This window comes from Nomascus leucogenys, chromosome 17 (assembly GCF_006542625.1).
Source record: "Nomascus leucogenys isolate Asia chromosome 17, Asia_NLE_v1, whole genome shotgun sequence".
Taxonomy (NCBI): Eukaryota; Metazoa; Chordata; class Mammalia; order Primates; family Hylobatidae; genus Nomascus; species Nomascus leucogenys.
In genome coordinates this window covers 61,070,517-61,092,751 of record NC_044397.1, presented here as the reverse complement: position 1 = coordinate 61,092,751, position 22,235 = coordinate 61,070,517, and the positions used below count along the sequence as shown (strand labels likewise).

The window sequence follows — 22,235 nt, the reverse complement described above, 5'->3', positions numbered from 1 at the left end:
ATTTTTTGTATTTTTTTGTAGAGACAAGGTTTTGCCATGTTGCCGAGGATGGTCTCAGACTCCCAGCCACAAACAATCCTTCTGCCTCGGCCTCCCAAAGTGCTGTGATTACAGCCGTGAGCCACCATGCCTAGCTGGTTTAATGCAATTCTTACCCAAATCTCAGCAAGATTTTTTTGTAGACATAGACAAGCTTATTTTAAAATTTATATGGAAGGGAAAGACACTAGAATAGCCAAAACATGTAAGAAAAAGAAGAAAATTCATGATGTCAGGGCTTACCGTATAGCCACGGTAATAAAGACAGTGTGGTATTGGTAGAGGAGCAGACACATAGATTAATGAAATACAACAGAGATCACAGAAATAGACCCACACAAACATTTGATTAATAATTAAATAAATAATAAAATAATATTTGATGAAGGAGCAAAAGTGGTTCACTGGAGAAAAGACAGCCTTTTCAACAAATGCTCCTGGAACAACTGGACATCCATAAGCCAAATAAATAAATAAATAAATAAATAAATAATAAACCTCACACCTTATACAAAAAATTAACTCAAAATGGATCATGGACTTAACGTAAAACATAAGCTATAAAACTTCTAGAAAAAATAGGAGGAAAACTGAGATCTAGAACTAATCAAAGATATTTTTAGACTTGACACCAAAGCTTGAGGAATAAAAAGAAAATTTGATACACTGGACCTCACCAACATTAAAAACTATTGCTCTGAAAAAGACTATGTTAAAAGCATTAAAAAACTAATTATAGACCAGGAGAAAATATTTGTAAATCACATATCCAGCAAAGGACTTTTATCTAGAATATACAAAGAATGCTCAAAATTTGACATTTAATGGGCAAAAGACTTGACACAACATTTCACCAAGGAAAATATACATATGGCAAAAAGCACACAACAAGATGCTCAGCATCGTTAGCCATTGGTAAAATGCAAATTAAATCACACAGTAAGATATCACCGCACACCTGTTAGAACAGTCAAAATAAAAAATACTGACAGTACCTATAATAGTTTCATACTTTACTGTAGTAAATCACCACAAATTTCGTGGCTTAAAACACCACATATGTATTATCTTACAGTTCTGGAGGTCAGAAGTCCGAAATGAGTTTAACGAGGCTTGTGGCTATCATCCTTCAAAGCCAGCAATGGCTGCTTGGTTGAGTCTTTTTCACTTCACATCACTCTTTTGCCTCCTTCTTCCACATTAAAAGGATTATTGTGATTATATTGCGTCCATCTAGATAATCCGGAATAATCTTTTCTTAAGGTCAACTAATTAGCACTCTTAATTCCACCTGCAACCAAAACTCCCCCTTGCATAACTTATTTCACAGGTCCAGAGGATTAGGATGTGGACTTTTGTGGGAGCCGTTTTTCTGCCTATCATAATACCAAATGTGAGCAAGGATGTAGAGAAACTGGAGCTCACACATTGCTGGTTGGAATGTAAAATGGCAGAGGTGCTCTGAAAAAGTTAGACTATTTTCTATAAAGTTAAACATATACTTAAACATATGACCCAGCAATTGCACTCCTGGGTATTTATCCTAAAAAAATGAAATTTTATGTTCAATTTAAAAACTCTATATATGAATATTCACAGCAGTTTTATTTGTAATAGACAAAAATTGGAAATTACTCAAATGTCCTTCAATGGGTAGGCCATTAAACAAACTGTGGTTCATCCATGTACTATGGCATATTATTCAACAATTAAAAGAAACTATGATACACACAGCATCTTGAATGGACCTCAAGGAAATTATGGTGAATGAAAAAGCCAATCTCAAAAAGATAAACATTGTATAATTCCATTTATATAACATTCATGAAACAATGTAATTATACCCAAAGAGATCAGATTAGTGGTTTCCAGGGGTTGGGGATGAGGGGCTATGCCTATAAAGAGGCAGCACGAGGGAACCTTTTGGCTACCAAATAGTTCTGTATCTTGATTGTGGTAGCAGTTTTATAAAATTACATGTGATGAAATTGCATACAGCTATAAGCACACATGCACACACACAAGTGCATGTAGAATTGGTGGAATCAGAATAAACTCTGTAAATGGTACTGATGTCAATCTTCTGGTTTTGATGCTGTGCTGTGGCTTCACAAAATGTTTCCATTGGGGTAGTCTAGGTGAAGGGTGCATGAGATATTTCTTCACAACTTCCTGTGACTCTATAATTGTTTCAAAATAAGTGGTGACAATTGCTTCTCGGCCTTTTGGCTAAGACCAAGTGCAAAATAAATGGTGACATCAGCAGGATGGCCAACTAGAAGTTCCTAGCACTTGTCCCCTTCACAAAGAAAGCCAGAATAGCAACATTTTAATGAAACAAAACAAAACAATCAATCAAACAAACAAAAAACAGGGAGAGCACTGGAGTGCATCAGAGAAGCAACAGAAACCCTGGTGAGCACAGAAACTTGGAATAGCCAAATAAAGAAAGGAAGAAATGCTGGGCCTTACCCCATCCCCAAACCAGGATCATCTGGGAACCAGGAGGAACTTCTTCCTACAGCAAGAAGGTAAGCAAGAGGATCCCAGCAACCCCCACCAACACCTTGAACACACACAGACCTCATCAGTAGGGTGCCCTGCAGTCTTTACAAGGACTAAGCCCAGCTGAGGGAGCTGCCTCCAGTCCACATACCTATGCTCCCTCCAGAGGAGACACTGACACTGTGCCCCACCCCGTGGCCTATGTAGCTACTGTGCTACACCATCTTGGAATTGCAACTACGGCTAGAGTGTCTTACTCGGGGGGTGAGTAGCCACAACTCCCCTTCATCCCTGAAGCTAAGTCATCACTGAACCACCCCGGTCTAGTAGCCCAACATCCACAAGCTGAGCTGCAAACAGCTGTTATACTCTTTCCCATGGGATCAAGGGTGGAGCTGCTCTACCTACCCCTCCCTATCCCAGGCCAGAGCTGAAGCACTACCCTCTCTCCTGGAAAAACAGTATCTTGGCCATTCAGAGCAATCACGCCTTCCTGGTGCCTAAGTTGAAGCAGCACCCTGCATCCCAGGAAATGGTGCCTGGGCCTCCCAGAATAGTCATATCCCCCAGGCCTGAGCTGAAGTGGCATATCATCCCCTGGGCAATCAGTACCCTGGCTAAGCTGAGCAGTTGTACATCCCAGGGCTGAGCTTATGTAGTACCCCGGGTCCCAGAGAAACAGAGCAGTGGCTGAAATGAGACACCCGCACCCCCCACAGGCCAAAATACTCAAGTACTCCACTTCCCTGGAGCTGGACTAGCCCCCTAGAGTTTGAGCTGCTGAGACATCCCTCTCCCTGGGGAGTGGAGTCACTGCTGTTTTGTTTCCTGCCCCCCACCACCCCAAAGCCCAAATGACAGCTGTGCTCTGGCATTCTGGGGTCACAGAGTCTAGGATACTGCTAAGCCCCACCATCCCAGGGTCTAGAGTCACCACTACACGATGCCTCATCCTTTGGGACCTGAGTTGCCAATGAGCTCTATTGGCCCAGGTTCCTGAATTGCAGCCATATTCTGCTCCTCAGACTCAAATCTGCAAAGCAGCCCTTCTTCCCAGGAGTCAGGCCAGTGCTATGCTTTGTCCCCAGGGGTAGAATCACAGCTGTGAACCAGCCCCTGGGCCCAAGCAGCGAGGGGTTGCCACAGAGTCACAGATATTGGCTCTGTGGGCAACCTACACCAAACCCTGCCACATACCACAAGGCACAGGTGCCGCAGTGGGTTCACAGATGCTGAGCCTAGAATCCCAGCCCCATGGCCACTCTGAGCACCTGCGGTTGGAATCAGCACCACTGTAGCTGCTTGTAGGCTGTGTCAGACCTGATGGCAAAGGAGAACCCCTCAGATAGGTCCCCCCACTGTGGGAAAAAAATGAGAATAGGAGGACCCCAAAAGCCCTTGACACTGAGGACATTAACATCCTATACTGCTGCCACAAACTTCTACGGCCTAGGCCACTGAGGTGTCCATAGTTACTGCTGGCATTGAATGAAGGTGAAGAAGACTTCATTCAACACAGAAAACTATATCACTGCATCTATCTGGAAGCAGAGTCACCACACCCTCTCCAGCAAGCCCACTAAAACCCAACTGCAAGTGAAAGTCTTTCACTATGAGTCACTCTACAAAGTTTGGAAGTGGCTATTGTCCCAACAGATGCACAAACATCAGTGCAGGAACACAAGAAACATGAAAAAGCAAGGAAATATGACACCGCCAAAGGTACATAATAACTCTCTAGTTACAGACCCCAATAAAAAAGAAATCAATTAATTGCCAAATTCAAAATAATGATCTTAAGGAAACTCAACAAAATACAAGAAAATATAGATAGACAATTCAACAAAATGAGGAAACCAATTTACAATATGAATGAGAAATTCAACAGAGATATAAATCATAAAAAAGAACCAAATGGAAACCCTACAACTAAAGAATTCAGTGAATGAAATTAAAAATACAGTAGAGAGCATCAACAGCAGACTTGATCAAGCAGAAGAAAGAATCACTGAACTTAAAGACAGGTCATTTGAAAGTACCCAGTCAGAGGGGGACAATAAAGAAATAGGAATGAAGAAAGCCTGTAAGACTTATGGGATAATATTAAGCAAACAAATATTTATATTATGGAAATTTCAGAAGGAGAAGAGAAGAGAAAAGGTATAGAAAACCTAATTAATGAAATAATAGTGGAGAATTTCTCAATTCTGGGGGAGATATGAACATCCAGATCCAGGAAGCTCAAATATTCCCAAATAGATTCAACCCAAAAAGGTATTTCTCAAGGGATATTATAGTCAAACTGTCAAGAGTCAAAGACAAAGAGAGAATTCTAAAAACAGTAAGAGAAAAGCACCAAGTCACATATAGAGGAATCCCCATTAGACAAATAGGTGATTTCTTTGCAGAAAACTTAGAGGCCAGGAGAGAACAAAATGTTATATTCAAAATGCTGAAAGTAAAAAAAATTGCCAGCCAGGAATATTAACCCAGCAAAGCTACTCTTTAGAAATGAGGGAGAAATAAAGTATTTCCCAGATAAGTAAAAACAAAGAATTCGCCAGTAAACCAGCCTTGCAAGAAATGCTCAGGAATTCTACATCTGGATGTAAAAAGGCAATAACTACTATCATGAAAATATGCAAAAGTATAAAACTCATTGGTAAAGCAGATATACAAAGGAGAAAGACAAAAAAATCAAACCTTATCACTACAGAAAACCACCAAACCACAATGAAACAGTTAAGAGAAAAAATAAAGGAACAAAGGATATGCAAAACAACCACAAAACAACTAACAAAATGATAGAAGTCCTCTCCTATCAATAATAAACCTTGAATGTAAACAATTAAATTTCCTACTTAAAAGATATAGACTGGCTGAATAAGTTTTTTAAGTGAGTCAATTATATGTTGCCAACAAGAAACTCACTTCATCTGTAAAGACATAAATAGACTGAAAGTGAAGAGATGAAAGAAAAAAAACAAACATTCCATGCAAATGGAAACCTAATGTGAGCAGGAATAGCTATATTTGTATCAGATTAAACAGACTTTAAGTCAAAAACTGTAAAAAGTGACAAAGAAGGTCACTATATAATGATTAAGGGATCAATTCAGCAAGAAGATATAACAATTCTAAGTATATACACACTCAACACCAGAACACCCAGATATATAAAGCAAATATTAGATCTAAAGGGAGAGATATATTCCAATATAATAATAGTTGGGGATTTCAACACCCTACTGTCAGCACTGGACAGATCATCTAGACAGAAAATCAACAAACACTGGATTTAAACTGCACTTTAGACCAAATGAACCTCACACTTACAGAACATTTATTCCAACTGTTGCAGAATATGCATTCTTTTCATCGGCACATGGAACAGTCTTCATGACAGACTACATGTTAGGTCACAAAACAAGTCTCAACCATTTTAAAAGAATTGAAATTATATCAAGTATCTTTTCTGACCACTATAAAACCAGAGATCAATAATAACAGGAAGTTTCAAAACCGTACAAATACATGGAAATTAAACAACAGGCTCCTGAATGACCAATAGATCAATGAAGAAATTAAGGATGAAATTAAAAATGTTCTTGAAACAAATTAAAATAGAAACACAACATACCAAAACCTATGGGACATAGCAAAAGCAGTATTAAGAGGGAAGCTTATACAATAAATGCCTACATCAAAAAAGTAGAAAGATTTCAAAAAAAAACCTATTGATGTATCTCAAGGAACTAGAAAAGCAAGAACAAGCCAAACCCCAAATTAGTCCAAGAAAAGAAATCATAAATGTCAGAGCAGAAATCATTGAAATGGAGACTAAAAAAATATAAAAGATCAACAAAATAAAAATTTGTTTTTTGAAAAGATAAACGAAATTGACAAACCATTAGCTAGACAAATCAAAGAAAAAAAAAAGACCCAAATCAATAAAATTAGAAATAAAAAAGAGACATTGCAACTGATACCACAGAAATACAAAGGATCATCAGAGGCTATTACAAATAGCTGTATGCCAACAAATTAGAAAACCTAGCAGAAATGGATAAATTCCTGGACACATACAACCTACTGATATTGACCCAAGATGAAATAGAAAACCTGAATAAACCAATTATGAGCAGTGAGATTGAATCTGTAATAAAAAGTCTCGCATGGCTGGGTGTGGTGGTTCACGCCTGTAATCCCAGCACTTTGGGAGGCTGAGGCAGGAGGATCATGAGGTCAGGAGATTGAGACCATCCTTGCTAACACGGTGAAACCCAGTCTCCAGTAAAAAATACAAAAAAATTAGCCAGGCATGGTGGTGGGCTCCTGTAGTCCCAGCTACTCCGGAGGCTGAGGCAGGAGAATGGTGTGAACCTGGGAGGTGGAGCTTGCAGTGAGCCAAGACTGTGCCACTGCACTCCAGCCTGGGCAACAGAGCGAGACTCCATCTAAAAAAAAAAAAAGTCTCCCATCAAAGGGGGAAAAAACCCTGCTGAGAATTTTATTGAGATTACATTGAATCTATATATATCAATTTGGGGAGAATTGACAGCTTAACAATATTAAGTCTTCCAATTCACAAATATGATATATATCTCCATTTTAAAAAAGTCTTATTTAATTTTCTTAAGTAGGTATTTTTTGTGGTTTTTAGTATACAGGTCCTATACATGCTTGGTTAAATTAATTCCTAAGTATTTTTCACTTTTAATGCTATGGTAAATGGCATTTAAATTTTTATTTTCCACTTGTTTGTTGCTAGTATACAGAAATGCAATTGATTTTGTACATTGATCTTGTATTCTCCAAACTTACTAAATTCACTTATTAATGTAGTAGTAAAATTTTAATGAATATGGAGTTTCAGTTTGGGAAGATGAAAAAGTTCTGGAGCTGGATGGTGGTGGTTATGGTTACACAACCACATGAATATATTTAATGCCACAGAGCTTGTAATGGTAAATTTTATGTAAATTTTATGTTTTTATGTTTTATATATATATTATCACTGGGTAGATTTGTTAGTATTTTCTAGGTACATTATTATTATGTTCTATGTGGATTTAAAAAGTTTAACTTCTGTATTCATAAAAGAAGGAGGAAGACAAAGAGGAGAAGGAGAAGATAGAAACAAAGACTGTTGATAGCCGCATTTAGCTTTCATTGAAGACAGTTAAGGATTCAGAATTTTTCATTTGCTGCCTATATCAGCAAAGATTAGAAAATTTGCAGAGAATGACATTCACTGTTATTAGGCAATTCAGAAGATGACATAGAAAGACAGCAGCACTCTCTAATGATAATGATGAAAATGAAAGTACAAGGGAAATCTTAGAATGAGTCTTCAAATGATAACATCCCAGATAAATTTTCTTGAACTCAAGAATTAATGATGAACAATATATTTCTAATTTCAAAAAGGAAATATGACATTCTCATTCAGTGAATCATTCAGCATGAAGGACTTCATCACACAATATTTCACAAGATCCTGGACCATCCCATTTTGCTAAAAGGACAGTATTGTGTGACAGTATTCTTTCATCTTTTATGATGCTTGTACATCAAAATGTACTTTATATATTAAAATTTCTTCTGAAAAATGAGAAGTTAAAAATTAATCCGAGAAATCCATCTAGGATTATGTTTGTTCATGTGTGGAAGATAACTTGGGTGGCCTGTGAAGGCAGGCCTCAGACAGTTCCTTCGTCGTGGGCATCCCTTCAGCCTTTCTGGGTGGACAAGAGGGTTATGAGAGAAAGCAGCTAAAGGTGAGGAGTGCCCAGGCTGCCCTCACTACTAATGCATCTCCTGTCTCTGCCTCTGACCCAGCCCCTTGCTCTGCCATGGTGCTAAATCCAAGACCTGCCCTCCCCTGTGAGGGCTCTCCACACCTTCAACTGACCACAAACCTATCCACACCCCTTAGTTTGCCATTCAAGGCCCTATGCACATACCTGCTTGTGGATTCTACCTGGGCTGTTCCCTCTGCCAAGGCAGTCTGACTCCATTCTCCTTCTGGACCCTGGTAGCATCCCTTGCTCGGTCTCCAGTTCCTCCCAGTGCAGTGTTGCAGCCAGGCTGACCAGGCTGACAACCAATCTGCCAGGGGATACTGCCTCTAGGGCAGTGGGTCCCCTCTGCCCTGAATGTGCCTATGCGGGGGACCTGTGGTGTGAAGTGGGGAATGGTGAGGACTGTGGTGCTCAGCCCTGCCTACCTGCTACAGCTGAGGCTGTCCCTAGAAGGATCCCACCCAGCACTGCCTGGGCTCTTTACTTTTTCAAAAGAGCTCAGAAACCAGATCTTTATATAAAATCTCTTGTTTTTTTTTCAATGCCAGCAGCAACTCAAAATTTTAATGGCTATGGAGTTTCAGTTTGGGAAGATGAAAAAGTTCTGGAGCTGGATGGTGGTGATGGTTGCACAACCATGTGAATGTACTTAATGCCACAGAGCTTGCACACTTGAAATTGTTAAAAGGATAAATTTTCTGTTATGTATATTTTATTACACTTAAAATAATTTAAAGTGTGTGGGGGTTTCCCAACACCCCTCCTCAGGTGAGGGCAGTGTAGTAAACAGTGACGATGGGTAGGGCAGGGAATCAGAAACGGTAGGGGAGGACAGGGGTTGGGTTAGGGCCAGGCCGGGTCTTGCCTATGGGCAGCAGGGGTCCTGAAGGAGGGGCCATTGACGTGTGTCCAGGTCTGTATGCTGCATTGTGTGGGGGAAAGGGAGAGTGTGATTGTTCAGCAGAGCAGTGGGCTCAGGGGGTGGTCGAGGGGTGGGGATTGAGGGCAGGTGATCCTGGGTTCAGTCGCTCACCTCCGGTCGGCAGGCCCCAGGTGGCAGGAGGCCATTCACTGGAGGCCAGAGACAGGCGGTGCTCTCGAGGGTGCTGATGCCCTCATGCGGTGGGACCCCCAGGGAGCCTGCCAGTGCCTTTGGATGCTCAATGCTGGGGTTCTTCCCACTCAATGTTGGTCATTTTGCAGCTGAAGAAACTGAGGCATGGGGAGACCAGGCCCCCTCCCTAACCTTCCTGTGGTAGCCTTGGCTCTGGGCAAGCAGTCAGGGAGAGCCCAGCTGTGCTCCACCTTGCTCAGTGTGGAGGTGACAGTGAGGGCTGGGTGAGATGAGCGGGGGATGGCGAGGGTCACAGGCACCCCTTTGAGAACAGGTCCTAAGGAAGCTCTTAGCTCCTGGGGTCACAGCCCCTTTATCTAGTGGCCAAGGGGTACTTTTGTGGGGCCTGCCACCCCATGTACACCTGTGCCCAGGCCTCCACCTTGCCTCTGGCACCTGCCTTCATGTGTGGAGCAGGAGATCCTGCCTGGGGATCCTTGGGGATCACACGTGGTGAGCCAAGCCACGTGCCTATGGAAAGGAGAAAAGGAAGGAGATGGAAGAGGAGCAGGGGAGAAGGGGGTTAGGGTCAGGGGAGGGGAGAGGTGGCCTGGGCCTGCACAGAGCTGCAGTGGTGGGACTGAGGGTGGCCCCACTCTCAGGGGCCAAGTAGGGTTGTGGTGTCCCTATCTCCCAGTGCCCTCCCTTGGGGTCTGGCTCCTGCCCTGCTTCTCTCTTCTGCCTTCAGACATTTGGGATAAACTCCAAATAGCAGACCATGGCCTTTAAGATCTAGCCCCCAGGGTCCCCACTCTCCTTTTTCATCCATGTCTCCAGGGTCCTCTCCCCTCTGAGGGGACCCTCCCAGGGACCCAACCTAAGCCCAGCCTGCTCCCCGGGCCCTGTGGAGTCCACCAGAGCCCAGTCCTCCCTGAGTCATGATGGCAGAGTCCTTTGTTTTTATCTTTTGTCACTACATGGGAAATGTGGGGTGTCAGTGGCCTGTGTTGCTCACAAAGGTCCTGAACATGGGAGTGGCTGCCTGTGGCAGGTAGATCCAGGCTGAAGCAGAGGCGGCCGTCCACTTTCTGCCCTGATGCCTCCCGGCCACCAGACACACTGCCTGCCTTCCACTTAGCAGAGGTTCAACACGGTGTCCATCACCACCTCTAAGTCCACAGGCTTGTTTGGCAACAGCAGTGACCTGTTGACCAGGCCTGGGGTCTGGAGCCTGCACTACTGTGCCCACCGCTGGGTGGTGCCCTCTGGACAGATGTCCCTCCCAGGAAGCTGAACCCAGGCTCTGAGCCCGAAGGGAGGGTGGGGGCCTGGGAGGGCTTCATGGCAGGTGGTGCGAGGTGGGATGGGGTGAGGGGTAACATGAGGGGGCCCTCCCAAGGCAGGGGCAGGGGGTCTCTGATCACACTCCCAAGGACCCCTGCACCCCACCTCTTGGCAGGAGGATGGACAGCTCCTTGAACTGAACCCCAATGGCTGGGGATCCTTTTTCTCTTTTTCCTTCCTTACCCCAGTCCTGGAACCCACGGTCTCTAATGCTGAAATTCCCAAATCACAACAGCTTGTGCATCCGCAGGAAGCTCTTCTTGTCCTCCTGTTCTGAGGGAGGGAGGACTCTCCCACACCAGCCGCCCTGGTGTAGATCGCATGGGCTCCACGCTGTCCTGCCTACCCGCTCAGCAGGGCTCTGTGTCCTGGGGTGAACTTACAGCCGCGTCTTCCCGCAGAGAGTGGGTGGTGTTGCCTCCTCCTTCATGTGTGGGCCCGTCAGCCCTCATTTCTGTAACGCCTAACCCATCGCTAACCAAAAGTCAGACATGGCGCTGTGGAGATGCTCACCTTCAGGTTCTGGCACCTTCCACCTGCCTTGGTTTCCTCAGCTGTCATGTGGGGTATGGGTAAGATGCACCTCAGGCATTGTTCAGGGCAGTGCTTCTCAAACTCACCCCCAAAGCCTCCACCCCCACCCCCCCAGGGGTTCTGATCCTATTGGGGAGGGGAAGATGGGAAATTGCACCTCTGATCCACTCAGGTACTGGTGGCTTCCACTGGAACCCCAACGTGAGACCACCTCTGAAGACTAAACCCACTGCTACATGCTCCAAAAGTGCCAGCGGCAGGTGACATCCCAGGGAATCAGCAAACCCTGCAAAGCGGACATGACGGTGGCCTCAAGTTAGGGCTCTTTTTTTTTTCTCTCCAAGACACAAAAACGACTAACCTTTAGAAACAGGGATATTTATCTTGAACACAGACAGGACCCTGAAACCCTGCAGGGCTGCCTTGAGCACCCAAAATACACTTCCTCCATGTCCTTTCTGAGTGCATCTCTCAGTCTCTCTCCCTCCCTGTCCCTCCAGTGTCCATCTCTGAGACCCCGAGTCCCTCTCTCTCCCTTTCCCTCCTGTGTCCATCTCTGGTGTCCCTCTCCCTCCCTGACCCTCCCGTATTCACCTCTGAGTGTCCCTCTCCCTCCCTGTGCCCTCATCTGAGTGTCCCTCTCTCTCCCTGTCCCTCTCATGTCCCTCTGTGTCCCTCCCTCCCTGTCCCTCCCATGTCCATCTCTGTGTCTCCCTCCCTCCCTGTCCCTCCTGTGTCCATCTCTAAGTCCCTCTCCCTCCTTGTGCCTCCTGTGTCCCTGAGTGTCCCTCTCCCTCATCCCTCCTGGGTCCCTCTCTTGAGTGTCCCTCTTCCTCCCTGTCTCTGATCTCTTTGGATCTCTACTGGCCTCTCACACTGCAGCCAGTGTCTCTGGTCTGTCCACTCTGTTCCCACCCTGCTCCCTAGGTGCCCACTCAGCCCTGGCTGGCAGCTTTGGGTGCTGGTCTTACAACCCAAGACTGATGTTCTGCTTCCTTGGGGCGAAGGGCAGGGCAATCCCTGTGAGGGGGTCAGTTCTTGGAGAAGAGATGGGCCTAGCTGACCCCCAGCAAGCGTCTTCCTCACAGTTGAGTGCGTGCTTCTCAAGACTTCAGTAGAGGATTCCACTGAGCTGGGTGAAAATGAGTTTCTCTCTGTCCCAGTTCATTCCCCTTTCCATGTTCCTTCCCATGGGGCTCCAGCAGCAGCCTCTGCTCCAGTCAGCTGTGGTTCTCAGTGTCCACCTGCCTGTCTCTCTGGTTTGGGGGCAGCGTGTGCTGTGTGACTGCGATTCTCTGATGGATCTGAGAAATGTGGATTCTCCACTCAGCGGTTTCATTGTTCAGATGGGAATCCCTTCCATGATCCCCCGTCAGGGGCTCCTCCCAGACGTGGTGGAGGCTGGAGATGTCAATGCTGGCTGGGGAAGCAGCCAGGGGCTCCCAGGCTCTGGACTTGGGTGACCCTGTCCTGAAGGTTCCTGGGAAGGGGGAGAAGGCAGGTGGTATGTGGAGGGCTGGGTTGTATCTCCACCTGGGTATTCTCCCAGAGTCAACAGCAGAGAGCTCCCAGGTAGAGCGCCAGGTGGCCAGACTTCTGTGAGAGGTAGGCACTACCCAGGCTGAGAGCCAGGAGGGGCCAGAGATGCTTTTGGTGGGATCAGTCCTTCCTGCTGGGCCCATGGCGCTGGGGTTCTCTCCAAGGGCTGCAGGCCCAGTCTTGCTCATGGCACTCACTTTCTGTTCTTCATGCAAGCCGGATGTGAGACGAGAAACTTAGACCATCTCAACTGCTTAGTGCTTTCTTCCCCCAAAGCCCTGCGATGAGGAAGTGGGCAGTGGGATAGACTGCTCATTTGGTCGTCTGACAGGTCATGAACGGGCCCACCTACAACACAGGTGGCTTGGGTGCTGCCACCAGCCACAGCCAGGAGAGCAGGTCTCTAAACCTGAGGGAACGCTCCGTGGGCACAGGCAGGCTTACTGGGGAATTTGGGCTCTATCCTGGGAGTAGAGGCAGCTTCTATCCCAAATGCATGCCCTACAGCCCTGCCCTGCCTCTGGGAAATGTGCCTGCCCTACAGTCCCATCCAGATGGGAAATGTAGGGGAAATGCAGCCTGCGTCTTGGGACTCATGGTGGCCTGAGCACAGAGTAAGGGGTGATCCTCAAGAATGCCCCCCACCTTGGGGGACCAGGAGGGTGGAAGGGGAGCTTAAAGTGCAAACACAGGCTCCAGGCTGGGAGTTCTGGAATAAATACAACTTGCAAAGGGTTGTATGCAGAACATTCCTACAAGTCAACAATAAAAGACAAACAGCTTAGTTGAATAAATGGTGAAAAATAGAAACAAAATTCACAGAAGGAACCTGAATGCCTAATAAAAATATAAATGGGAGTTCAACCTCACCATGACAAAGGAAATGCATGGGCAATCCAACTTTACACTCAGCATGACTGCACACATTACAGAGTCCATTAAAATGGTGAGGAGCTGAGCAACAAGACCCACTCACAGGAGGAGTACAGAGGATGCGCTGTGACCCCACAACTCCACTCACAGGAAATGCCTAGGGAATCTCTCACGCTTGAGAATAACTGCTGCATTGTTGTAATATTGAGAAATTGGGACCAACCTAAGTACTTACCAACAGGATGTTGTTAAATAAACTGTGATATCCACTCAATGGAATACCACACCCCACCTGGGGGAGCAGAGGAGAGTGTATGTGGACACAGACAGCTCATGAAGGTAAGGGAGAAAGAAAGAAAAGCAAGTGACAAAGATACTGATTTATACAGTTTACAAATACACGTACAGTGAAAAATGACACCATCAAGCCAGGCACAGTGGTGCACACTTACAGTCCCAGCTACTTGGGAGGCCGAAGCAGGAGGATCACTTGAGCCCAGAGGTTTGAGTCCAGTCTGGGCAACACACGAAAAACTGTCTCAAAAAAACTTAAAATGACCATATCATAGAAAATTCTGGAGAGCAGTTATCTTGGGACAGAGATGAAGCAGCTGGCGGGTGAGGGGTGGGGGGGTGGTCACCGGAGTCCTAGCTGTTCTGAAGTTGTGAGTGGGGACAGCAGAGCCTGTTCAGGAGGCTGCTGACTGTCCGGGGCTTTGCAGAGTGCCTGGCTCTGCCAATGGGAGGTTACTAGCAGGAGAGCCTGGGGTGTTGAGGAGTCACTAGGGCCCTGCGCTCAGTTAATGCTCTACTGCTGCTGTCTTATCACTTGACTTTTGGGTGTGGTTGGTGTTGCTTTAAGTTTCTGGGGATAGCAAAAGCTTAAGAAGTGACTCTTGCCATCACATGGCTGACCACCTCTGGGGAGAACACTGGAGAATAGTTTAGAGGTGCCCGAGTTTCCCTCACTGCATAGAGACTGGTGCCAGGGAAGACAGGCTGGACCTGGTTGTGGCCCCTTGAATGGTGGCAGGGAGACCACAGCACATCGCAGGGCCCTGAGGATGACGTGTATTTGAGGGGGTAGGGTTCTCCAGTAGCAGGTGTTGCATAGAGGAGAATGGTGGGTGCAGAGCTGGGTTAATTTTAGCAGAGGTGTGAAGGTGATTCCTCTCTGAGCTGGAGGTGGAAGCAAATGGGAAAACAGCCTGGCATGAACAGACCAGCCCCGGGGAGGCAGACAGTGTCCACCACTACCAGGTCCACCTGCTTTAGGTATACCTTCCTACCAGGACATGAGAGCCCACGGTGGCTGGGGTCTTGTCATCAGGCACCCTGAATGCCTTCAGGTGGATGGTTTGGATCTCTCCTCACCTGGCTGGTCAGGCCAGGGAGGACAAGCTGTGGACCTAACAGGTGACCACTGTCCAGACAAGGCCTATTCTACCTCCTTGCCTCGCTGTCCCCTCCTCAGGCCTGTTGCCCCTTCCTCTCTAGACCCTCTGCCTGCCAGGTGTGTGAGCCTTTCTGCCTGGATAGCCTCATTGAGACAGCCCTAGACTAACAGTCACCCATATTGAGCCCAAGCCCACCCTGCATGATGCCCAGCTTAGAAATGTCACCCTGGAGTCACAAAATTCCTTCTTTGCATTACCAAGAGGTGGTCACTCAGGGGTGCTGGAATCTTCCCCACCTTAAGGCTGAGCTCCAGTCTGTAGCCCATTCCGACAGGTACCTGGGTTTCCCTGATGACCCCAAACCCTGTCTCTTCCCTAAGGGTCACTGCCTTGGGATTTGCCTGCAGGCTAGGCACACCTGGTAAATGAGGTCTCCACACACTGGATCATTAGTGCCCACAAGCAATCACTGGTGAGTTCCTGAACTCTCAGGCTGGAGCTCAGCAGTCTCACTAGGGACCACCACTGGGGTCACAAGATGGCCCTGATCCCCAGTTCTCTGGATCCCCAGTTCCCTGGACCAGAGCAGCTTCCTAAACTCCCTAGTCCAGCAGAGGTGAGGGCTCCCTTTCCCTGCCAGAGGGGCCTCCTCCAAGCCCCACGGTGCCCCAACACTCCCTGTCCTCTGGCAGACCCTTACCTGCCTGTGTCTTGCACAAAGTGCACACTGGGAGGCAAGAGCCTGTCTCTACAGTAAGAGGGGCTTGGGGGCAGTGCTCCGCTGGCAGGCAGACAAGGCAGGCAGGCCCCAGCCCAATGCCTGAGTCAGCAGGCTCCTAACAGTCTGAGTGCCCTCCTCATAGCATGGGGTCAGTGCAGCGGCAATGTCTGGGTTGTTGAGGGTTTTGGTGGGTGATCAATGCTGGAGGATCCTCCCTCTGCCTTCCCCATCCAACACAGATCATCTTCAATGTGCCAGACCTGTGCTGGGCAACAAGGTTGGCTGAGATGGCCTGAGACAGGGTACCTTGATGAACAGTCCACTGGGAATGGGGTCTGCAGTGGCCCTGGATGGTTTCAGTATCTGCCACTCACCTTGGTCATGGTGCTACAGAGAATGTGGCATGGCCAGGACTGTACCTGGGGCAGATGGTCTTGCTCTTTGGTTTTGGTTCTGGGGAGGAGGGCAAACTGACTGGGCTCAGGTGAAGGAGCTGTTGGCTTAAGAGGAGGCTGCTCCAAGAAGCAAGTAGAAGACAAGGAACCACTGGCCTGCAGATGGGGCAGGATCCTGGGCCTGGGCCCCCTGAGTCACCAGCCACATGGCCTTGGGAATGTTACTTACTCCTGTGATTGTAGCACAATGAGGGGTTAGGCTACAAAGTCCCTGAGGCCCTGACCAGCTCTGGAGAAGAAGGCCTAGGACTGAGAGAGGCAGCAGGGAGGCTGGTCAGGGTCATCTCTCAGGTCCAGGCAGCTTTCCTGCAAGTGTTTCCTAAGCCGCCTTTCTCCAGGGAGAATAGCCTCGGCCCTGCCTGGCAGGAGGCGGGATACACCTGAGTGTTTGACAGTACCCTCATGAACCTGCCTGAGGGTGGCCACATTCCCACACCCCACGTGTGCCTATCTCCATCAGCACTGAGAAGACAGCAAATGCCAGCATGCCAGGGGTTTACCCAGAAAGCCCAGCACATACCCCCAGTGTGTTCTGGCAGACCTGTGCCAGCTGGGTTCAGTGACAGTTGGTCCTGCCATGGGCTCTGGTCTCCTCATCACTCTCTGAGGAGGAAGCAGGAAGTTGTGAGGGGTAGCCGGGCCTGACCTCTCTTCCCTGGCACGATGCTGTCTCCCTGTGCGAAGTGGGGACTTCAGGCATTTGGTGTGGAGGAATGGGTGGTGGATCGAAAACCCCTATCAGGCCCGTCATGCCAAGGAGCCCAGTGATGGGGGGGTTTCTTCCCTCCCTCTGAGGTAAGGCCAGTCTGTTAAACTTTCAGTACTAAAAAATAAAACTGAGTGGGAGGAGGGTGAGGACTGAAAAACTACGTATCAGGTATCATGCTGATTACCTGGGTGACAAAATTATCTGTACACCAAACCCCTATGATCCAATTTACCCATGTAACAAACCTTGAACCTAAAAGTTGGAAAGAAAAAAAAAAGGTAAAATTAACAAATCCATTAGTGTGAGCTGGGTGAGTAGTTTAGTCTGAAATGACAGAATATCCATTTTTCGTCTCTCTGAGATAGTGACCACACTGTCCTCACCAGGACTGGCAGGGGAAGCCCCAGGGCTTTGTGACCCTGTCCCTATGGGGCACCCTCGCATCCAGTGAGCACTCCCCAGGGCAGCAGCCTGGTTTAAATGCCTGTTCCCCAGACCTCGCAGTCGGACAGTAGAGAGGAGCCTCAGGGACATAGCCCAGTCCTTCAGGACCTTGGGCCACATGGGCTGCTTGGCCTCTGACCACCAAGGAGGGAGTTTATCAAGGACTGGCCAGGTTCTGTGCTGACAACTTCATGCTTTTCATCCACAAAGCGAGTCATGCTGTCCCTTCCCCAGCTGAGCTGGCTGCCAACAGGCCCAGTGGGGAGCAGATTTGAGGTGGGGGTGAGGTCTGTTCCCCAAGCGCAGTGTTCTGGGCAGTGAGTTCTCTGTGCAGCAGCTGATGCCTCTTGGACACATTTCCACACAAAACACTTCTCAACTGTTCTCCCTCCTGCACTCTTCAGGGGCAAATATGCCTCTCCTTTCTTGCGGGTTATTTCTGGCCCTGGGAGTATGCTAGGCAATTCTAAGGATTGCCTTTGAAACAGTCTTCGTTCAGCCAAGAAGTACTTCTCACACCCCTAGGTCCTGTCCCCAGGGGTGGGCAGGGTCGGAGAAGGCTGGAGATGGGGTGGGCACAGAACAGGGTGGGGCACACAGAAGGAGAGTCAAAGATCTGACTGAGGAAGAAGCAGGTGGCCAGCCACCTGGGAGACTTCTGTGTCAGACACGGGGTTATGTCCTGTAGGAAGCCCATTGAGAGGGCTCAGCAAAGGTAACAGCAGGTATGCACCTGGAGACCAAGGAGGGCCTTGGAGCCTGGTGGGCAAAGGTGGCCCTTCAGTGAAATCATTCCCAACTCTGCACTCACCCTAAGATTTCCGGTAACTACAGAATTCCAGAACCTGTTTGAAAGGATGTAAGATCTATAGCTACATTCTTTTTCTCCCCACTGGTCAAAATCTTACAGGATTTCTAAAGCTGTATTGAGATCTTGCCCAGTGCATTCAGACCAGATGGGAAACAACCCCTAAGAATTCCCCATGCTGGTGTTTGCTGTGTACATTGGCCTGGGACCTCGAGGATAGAATATAACAATAATGACCATGCACAGACAGGACTGTCTCAGCAGCAAATGTCACACACAGACCCAGAACTGCTTAAATACCAATTTATTGCAAACCAACATCAAGGAGCTGGAACAGCTTTGCAGGCTGGACACCTCACTCTCCTGGGGCCCTGGACAAGGGAAATGAGTCACCCCGCTTTCCTCGGACCTCAGCTGGTGGGACTTAGTGGCTGACCAAACTGCTGCTGTTGTGTCTAAAAAGAGAAAACAGGCAGGGTGTGCCAGCTCCAGAGACTGGGCCAGTCCAGGGTGGTGGCTCAGGGCAGAGAATCACCCACCAGACAGCGTGGCTCAATGGGAGCAAGGTGCACAGGGACAGGCTCCACAACCACACCAAGCACTGCAGTGTGGCACCGGGACCAGATGCAAGTGGCTGTTCCTGCCATGGGGCCAATACCCAATACTGCCCCTCAGTCATTCTTCCTGGATATTGGTTTGCCATTTATTAAAGCAGGGCAGGGAGTGGGGAGAAATGCAACGCAGAATATAAAATCAAGCAAAACAAACACTAGTCACCATGGAAGTGAATGACTCTCAAAGTCTCCCAAGTAACAAGGTTTAGGGCATCTCACACCACTGCATCACTTCTGGAAGACTACCCACAGGGTGGGGGCTGCAATGGGGACCAACTCGGCAACTACAGAGAAGAGAGGAGACACACACCACAAGACCTCCTTTCATTAGGCAGGAAAGCTCTCGTGGGACAGTGGTGTGCAAATCCTAGGACCTCGATGGGAAGAACTCCAGGAAAAAAATGACAAAGTCTTTCTCAGGATCCCTCATAGATGACAAGAATTCTGCTCCCCAGGGTCGAGATCTCTTTAGAGGGGCTTCACCAGCTCAGTGGCAAATAGACAACAAGACTCTCACATTCCAAAGGGGGTATCTAGGGCCTTTTGCTCTCCTGTGATGATCGGAGCAACATGTTTGGACCCACAGAAGACTTCCCAGGAATGCTTTCTTACAAGGGGTGTCAGCCACCACTGTAAACCAGAAACAAACCACAAACTTACTCTCCAAGAGAGCCCCCACAACCCAAGTATCCACAGAGAGTGTGCAGGGGCGGGGACCTTCCCCTGACGATAGGCTCTCTTAGCATCTGCGGGCCTTGATTCTTGCTGGCCATGCATGGTGCCAGGGTGCACTGCCCTGTTGTGTGGCTTATCCATGCTCTGAGCTTGACAGACAGGCAAATGGACAGTGCCGGTGGTAGCTGAACCATACTCCCGGCGATGGGTACCCAGAGGCCCTGTGAGTACTTGGAACACGGGCCTGAGGCCCTGTCTCATAATCTCGTCTTTGCACCTTGGCTGGAGTCAGTCAGCAGCCATGGCTCAGGGCATAGGCTTGGGGGTCCTGAGGCAGTGACCAGTCCCTGAAGAACAGGTAAGATCGGGCCATAAGTTCCAAGGAGCACAGTCTGGCACCTGGCACAGAGGATGGGAAGAGGGGAGTCTTCACTCTCTTCTGGTTCAGTTGTGGTGGGACAGTGTGCCTTCACGCCCCATGCAGAAATTCCTCCTCTCCCAGAAGCCCTTCAAGGTCAAAGCTTCTCAGGACTTGTGGCTGTCGTGCTCTGCTGATGAGCTGATGGAAATGCTGTGGTCTCCTCCTGAGGGCACCAGCTCTCCACTCCTGCCCACACTTTGACATCGTGCACCCAAAGAGGACATCTTATGGGGAGCCAAGCACAGCATGCCATGCGTGGTGGTCGGGCTTGGTTCACTTCAACAAGAACCAAAGCAAGGTCGCCACAGTCAGAGAACAGAATCCCCGCTGCATCTGGACCTGAGCCCAGAACCTAGGCTTTCTCCCAACAACTAGAACGTGCAAACAGGGCTCCAGTCTCCACTGCTCTGAACATGAGGCTGAGGCAGGCAGAGCACATTTATAAGGGGATGAGTAAGAAGACCACGTGAATGCTCTCAAAAGAGGTCAAGGGGCAAGGAGTTTCCCAAAGCAGCCCCAGGCACAGCCATTCCTTGCTCGCCCTCATACAAGCACAGAGCTTCACACACTTCAATGACTTCAGCTTCGCCTGAGAGTCCAGCAACAACTCCACATCCCAACCAGAAGACATGCAAGCAGAATAGCATCAAAACAACAGCAAGCAGAGAGCAGGGGAGGAAAGACATGCTGCCTGCAGTGGCTGGTTGCTGTGGAGACAAAAGCATGTGATCCCAATTTGCTGGGATATCCTCTCCTGCATTTCAAACACCTTCACTCAGTGTCAGCCACAGCGGCCACCACATAGCAGCTGGCCCCGCACCTTCTCTGGAACAGTCTGGAGACGCAAGGTCAGGGTGGAAGGCCTGGTTCGCCCTTGAAAGAAAGGATGGCTAGGGGTAAACAAGACGAGCAAGTCCCTGGAACGCAGGGAGCCGAGGAGGGCAGCCGAGGATAAGGCTCTGCCTCCCCACCGGCGAGGGTTTCCTCTCCTTCTGGTCATTAAAACTGCACAGCCCCCGGGGAGATGTTGAACATGGCAGGGTCGAATCGCTGGCCTCGGAAGGGAGAACCTTCAGCATCCCACCCCTTCTTCAGCATCTCATGGACTTTCTACAAACAGAAAATAGAGAGATTAAAGGGTATCACAAGGCACTGTGTACTTTTTCCCAGAGCAGACTCTGACTGCAGGCAGAGAGCCTTCCTGCTTCCTCAGGGCTCAGGCACTTGCCTGGCAAGACCGGCTGACCAGAGAACCGTACTACCCTGGAGCAGCCTTCGACCAAGGGAGGTACTGGGTGCCTGCCAATTTCTCTCCAAGACTGTGCTCCACAGACTGAATTTCTAACCCTCCATCTTCTGTACCCAGCAAGCACTGGCTCCTCTTTATGGTTCATCTTGTCCCTTTTCCACCAGGATCTCTGTCCAAATTCCAAACAGCCTGCAACGTCTATGGTCCCACCAGGCACTGATTAAGGCATGAAGAGGGAATGTCCCAGCCCACCGGGGTTGTAGAGAAGGTGCGTAGAGAAAGTGCTCAAGCCCCACCTGAGTCATGACTAAGGTGTGCAGAGGAGGTACCCTAGCACCCCAGTTATCAGCATCAAGAACCATATCATCAGACAATCCAGGGTTGACCCAGGATGTGGCATGGAGGAAGAAACCTCAGAATGTCCAGTGGTAGACCCATCAGTCAGGAATTCCCCACTGCATCCTTGCAGATGCAGTCAGAGCTGGTTGACTAAGCCCTCGCCAATGTGTGGCCATTCTGGAACTATCTAGCCTCCAAGGATCAGAAGCAAGGCTCAGTGTGTGGCCATGGCAGGGGACATCAGGAAGATTGGACCCTGAGGGAAGCATCTGTACCTAAGCTGGCAGGCCCTCTCTCCTCATAGGGACTCCACATCTGCCCTCCTCTCCTGGCCACCATGAGTACACTGAGGGCTAGGGATGATCTCTCCTTCCTTCTGACCTTCTGACCATAAGAGACAAAAGAGACTGTATAGGGCCAGTAGTTATTCTACCAATATGATCCACAGTCCCTGTTGCGCAAAACCCTGTAGCACAGGCCCAGAAAATGAGGCTGTGGGATTCTCAGCACCAGGGCTTCTCCTTAAATAAAACATAATCTTCCTAACAAGAGGGTTTTCTTTTTCCTGTTTTTATTTTTTACAGATAGGGTCTCACTCTGTTTCCAAGGCTAGAGTGCAGTGTGTGGTCATAGCTCAGAGCAGCTTCAAACTCCTGGGCTCAAGCGATCCTCCCAAACTCAGCCTCCTGAGTACTTAAAACTACGGGTGCA

The 22,235-nt window shown here is 48.3% G+C and overlaps 1 protein-coding gene across 1 annotated transcript in view; it reads right to left on the bottom strand.

Annotated features, from left to right (window-relative positions):
- Positions 1–18,513: 18,513 nt before the first annotated feature.
- The window catches only part of NUDCD3 (NudC domain containing 3), a 106,750-nt gene continuing 103,028 nt past the window's right edge, over positions 18,514–22,235 (bottom strand). The window contains exon 6 of the mRNA XM_003268861.4: positions 18,514–21,046. Coding sequence (XP_003268909.1) covers positions 20,936–21,046 — 111 coding nt within the window. The 3' untranslated portion in view covers positions 18,514–20,935. The remainder of the gene's footprint in view (positions 21,047–22,235) is intronic.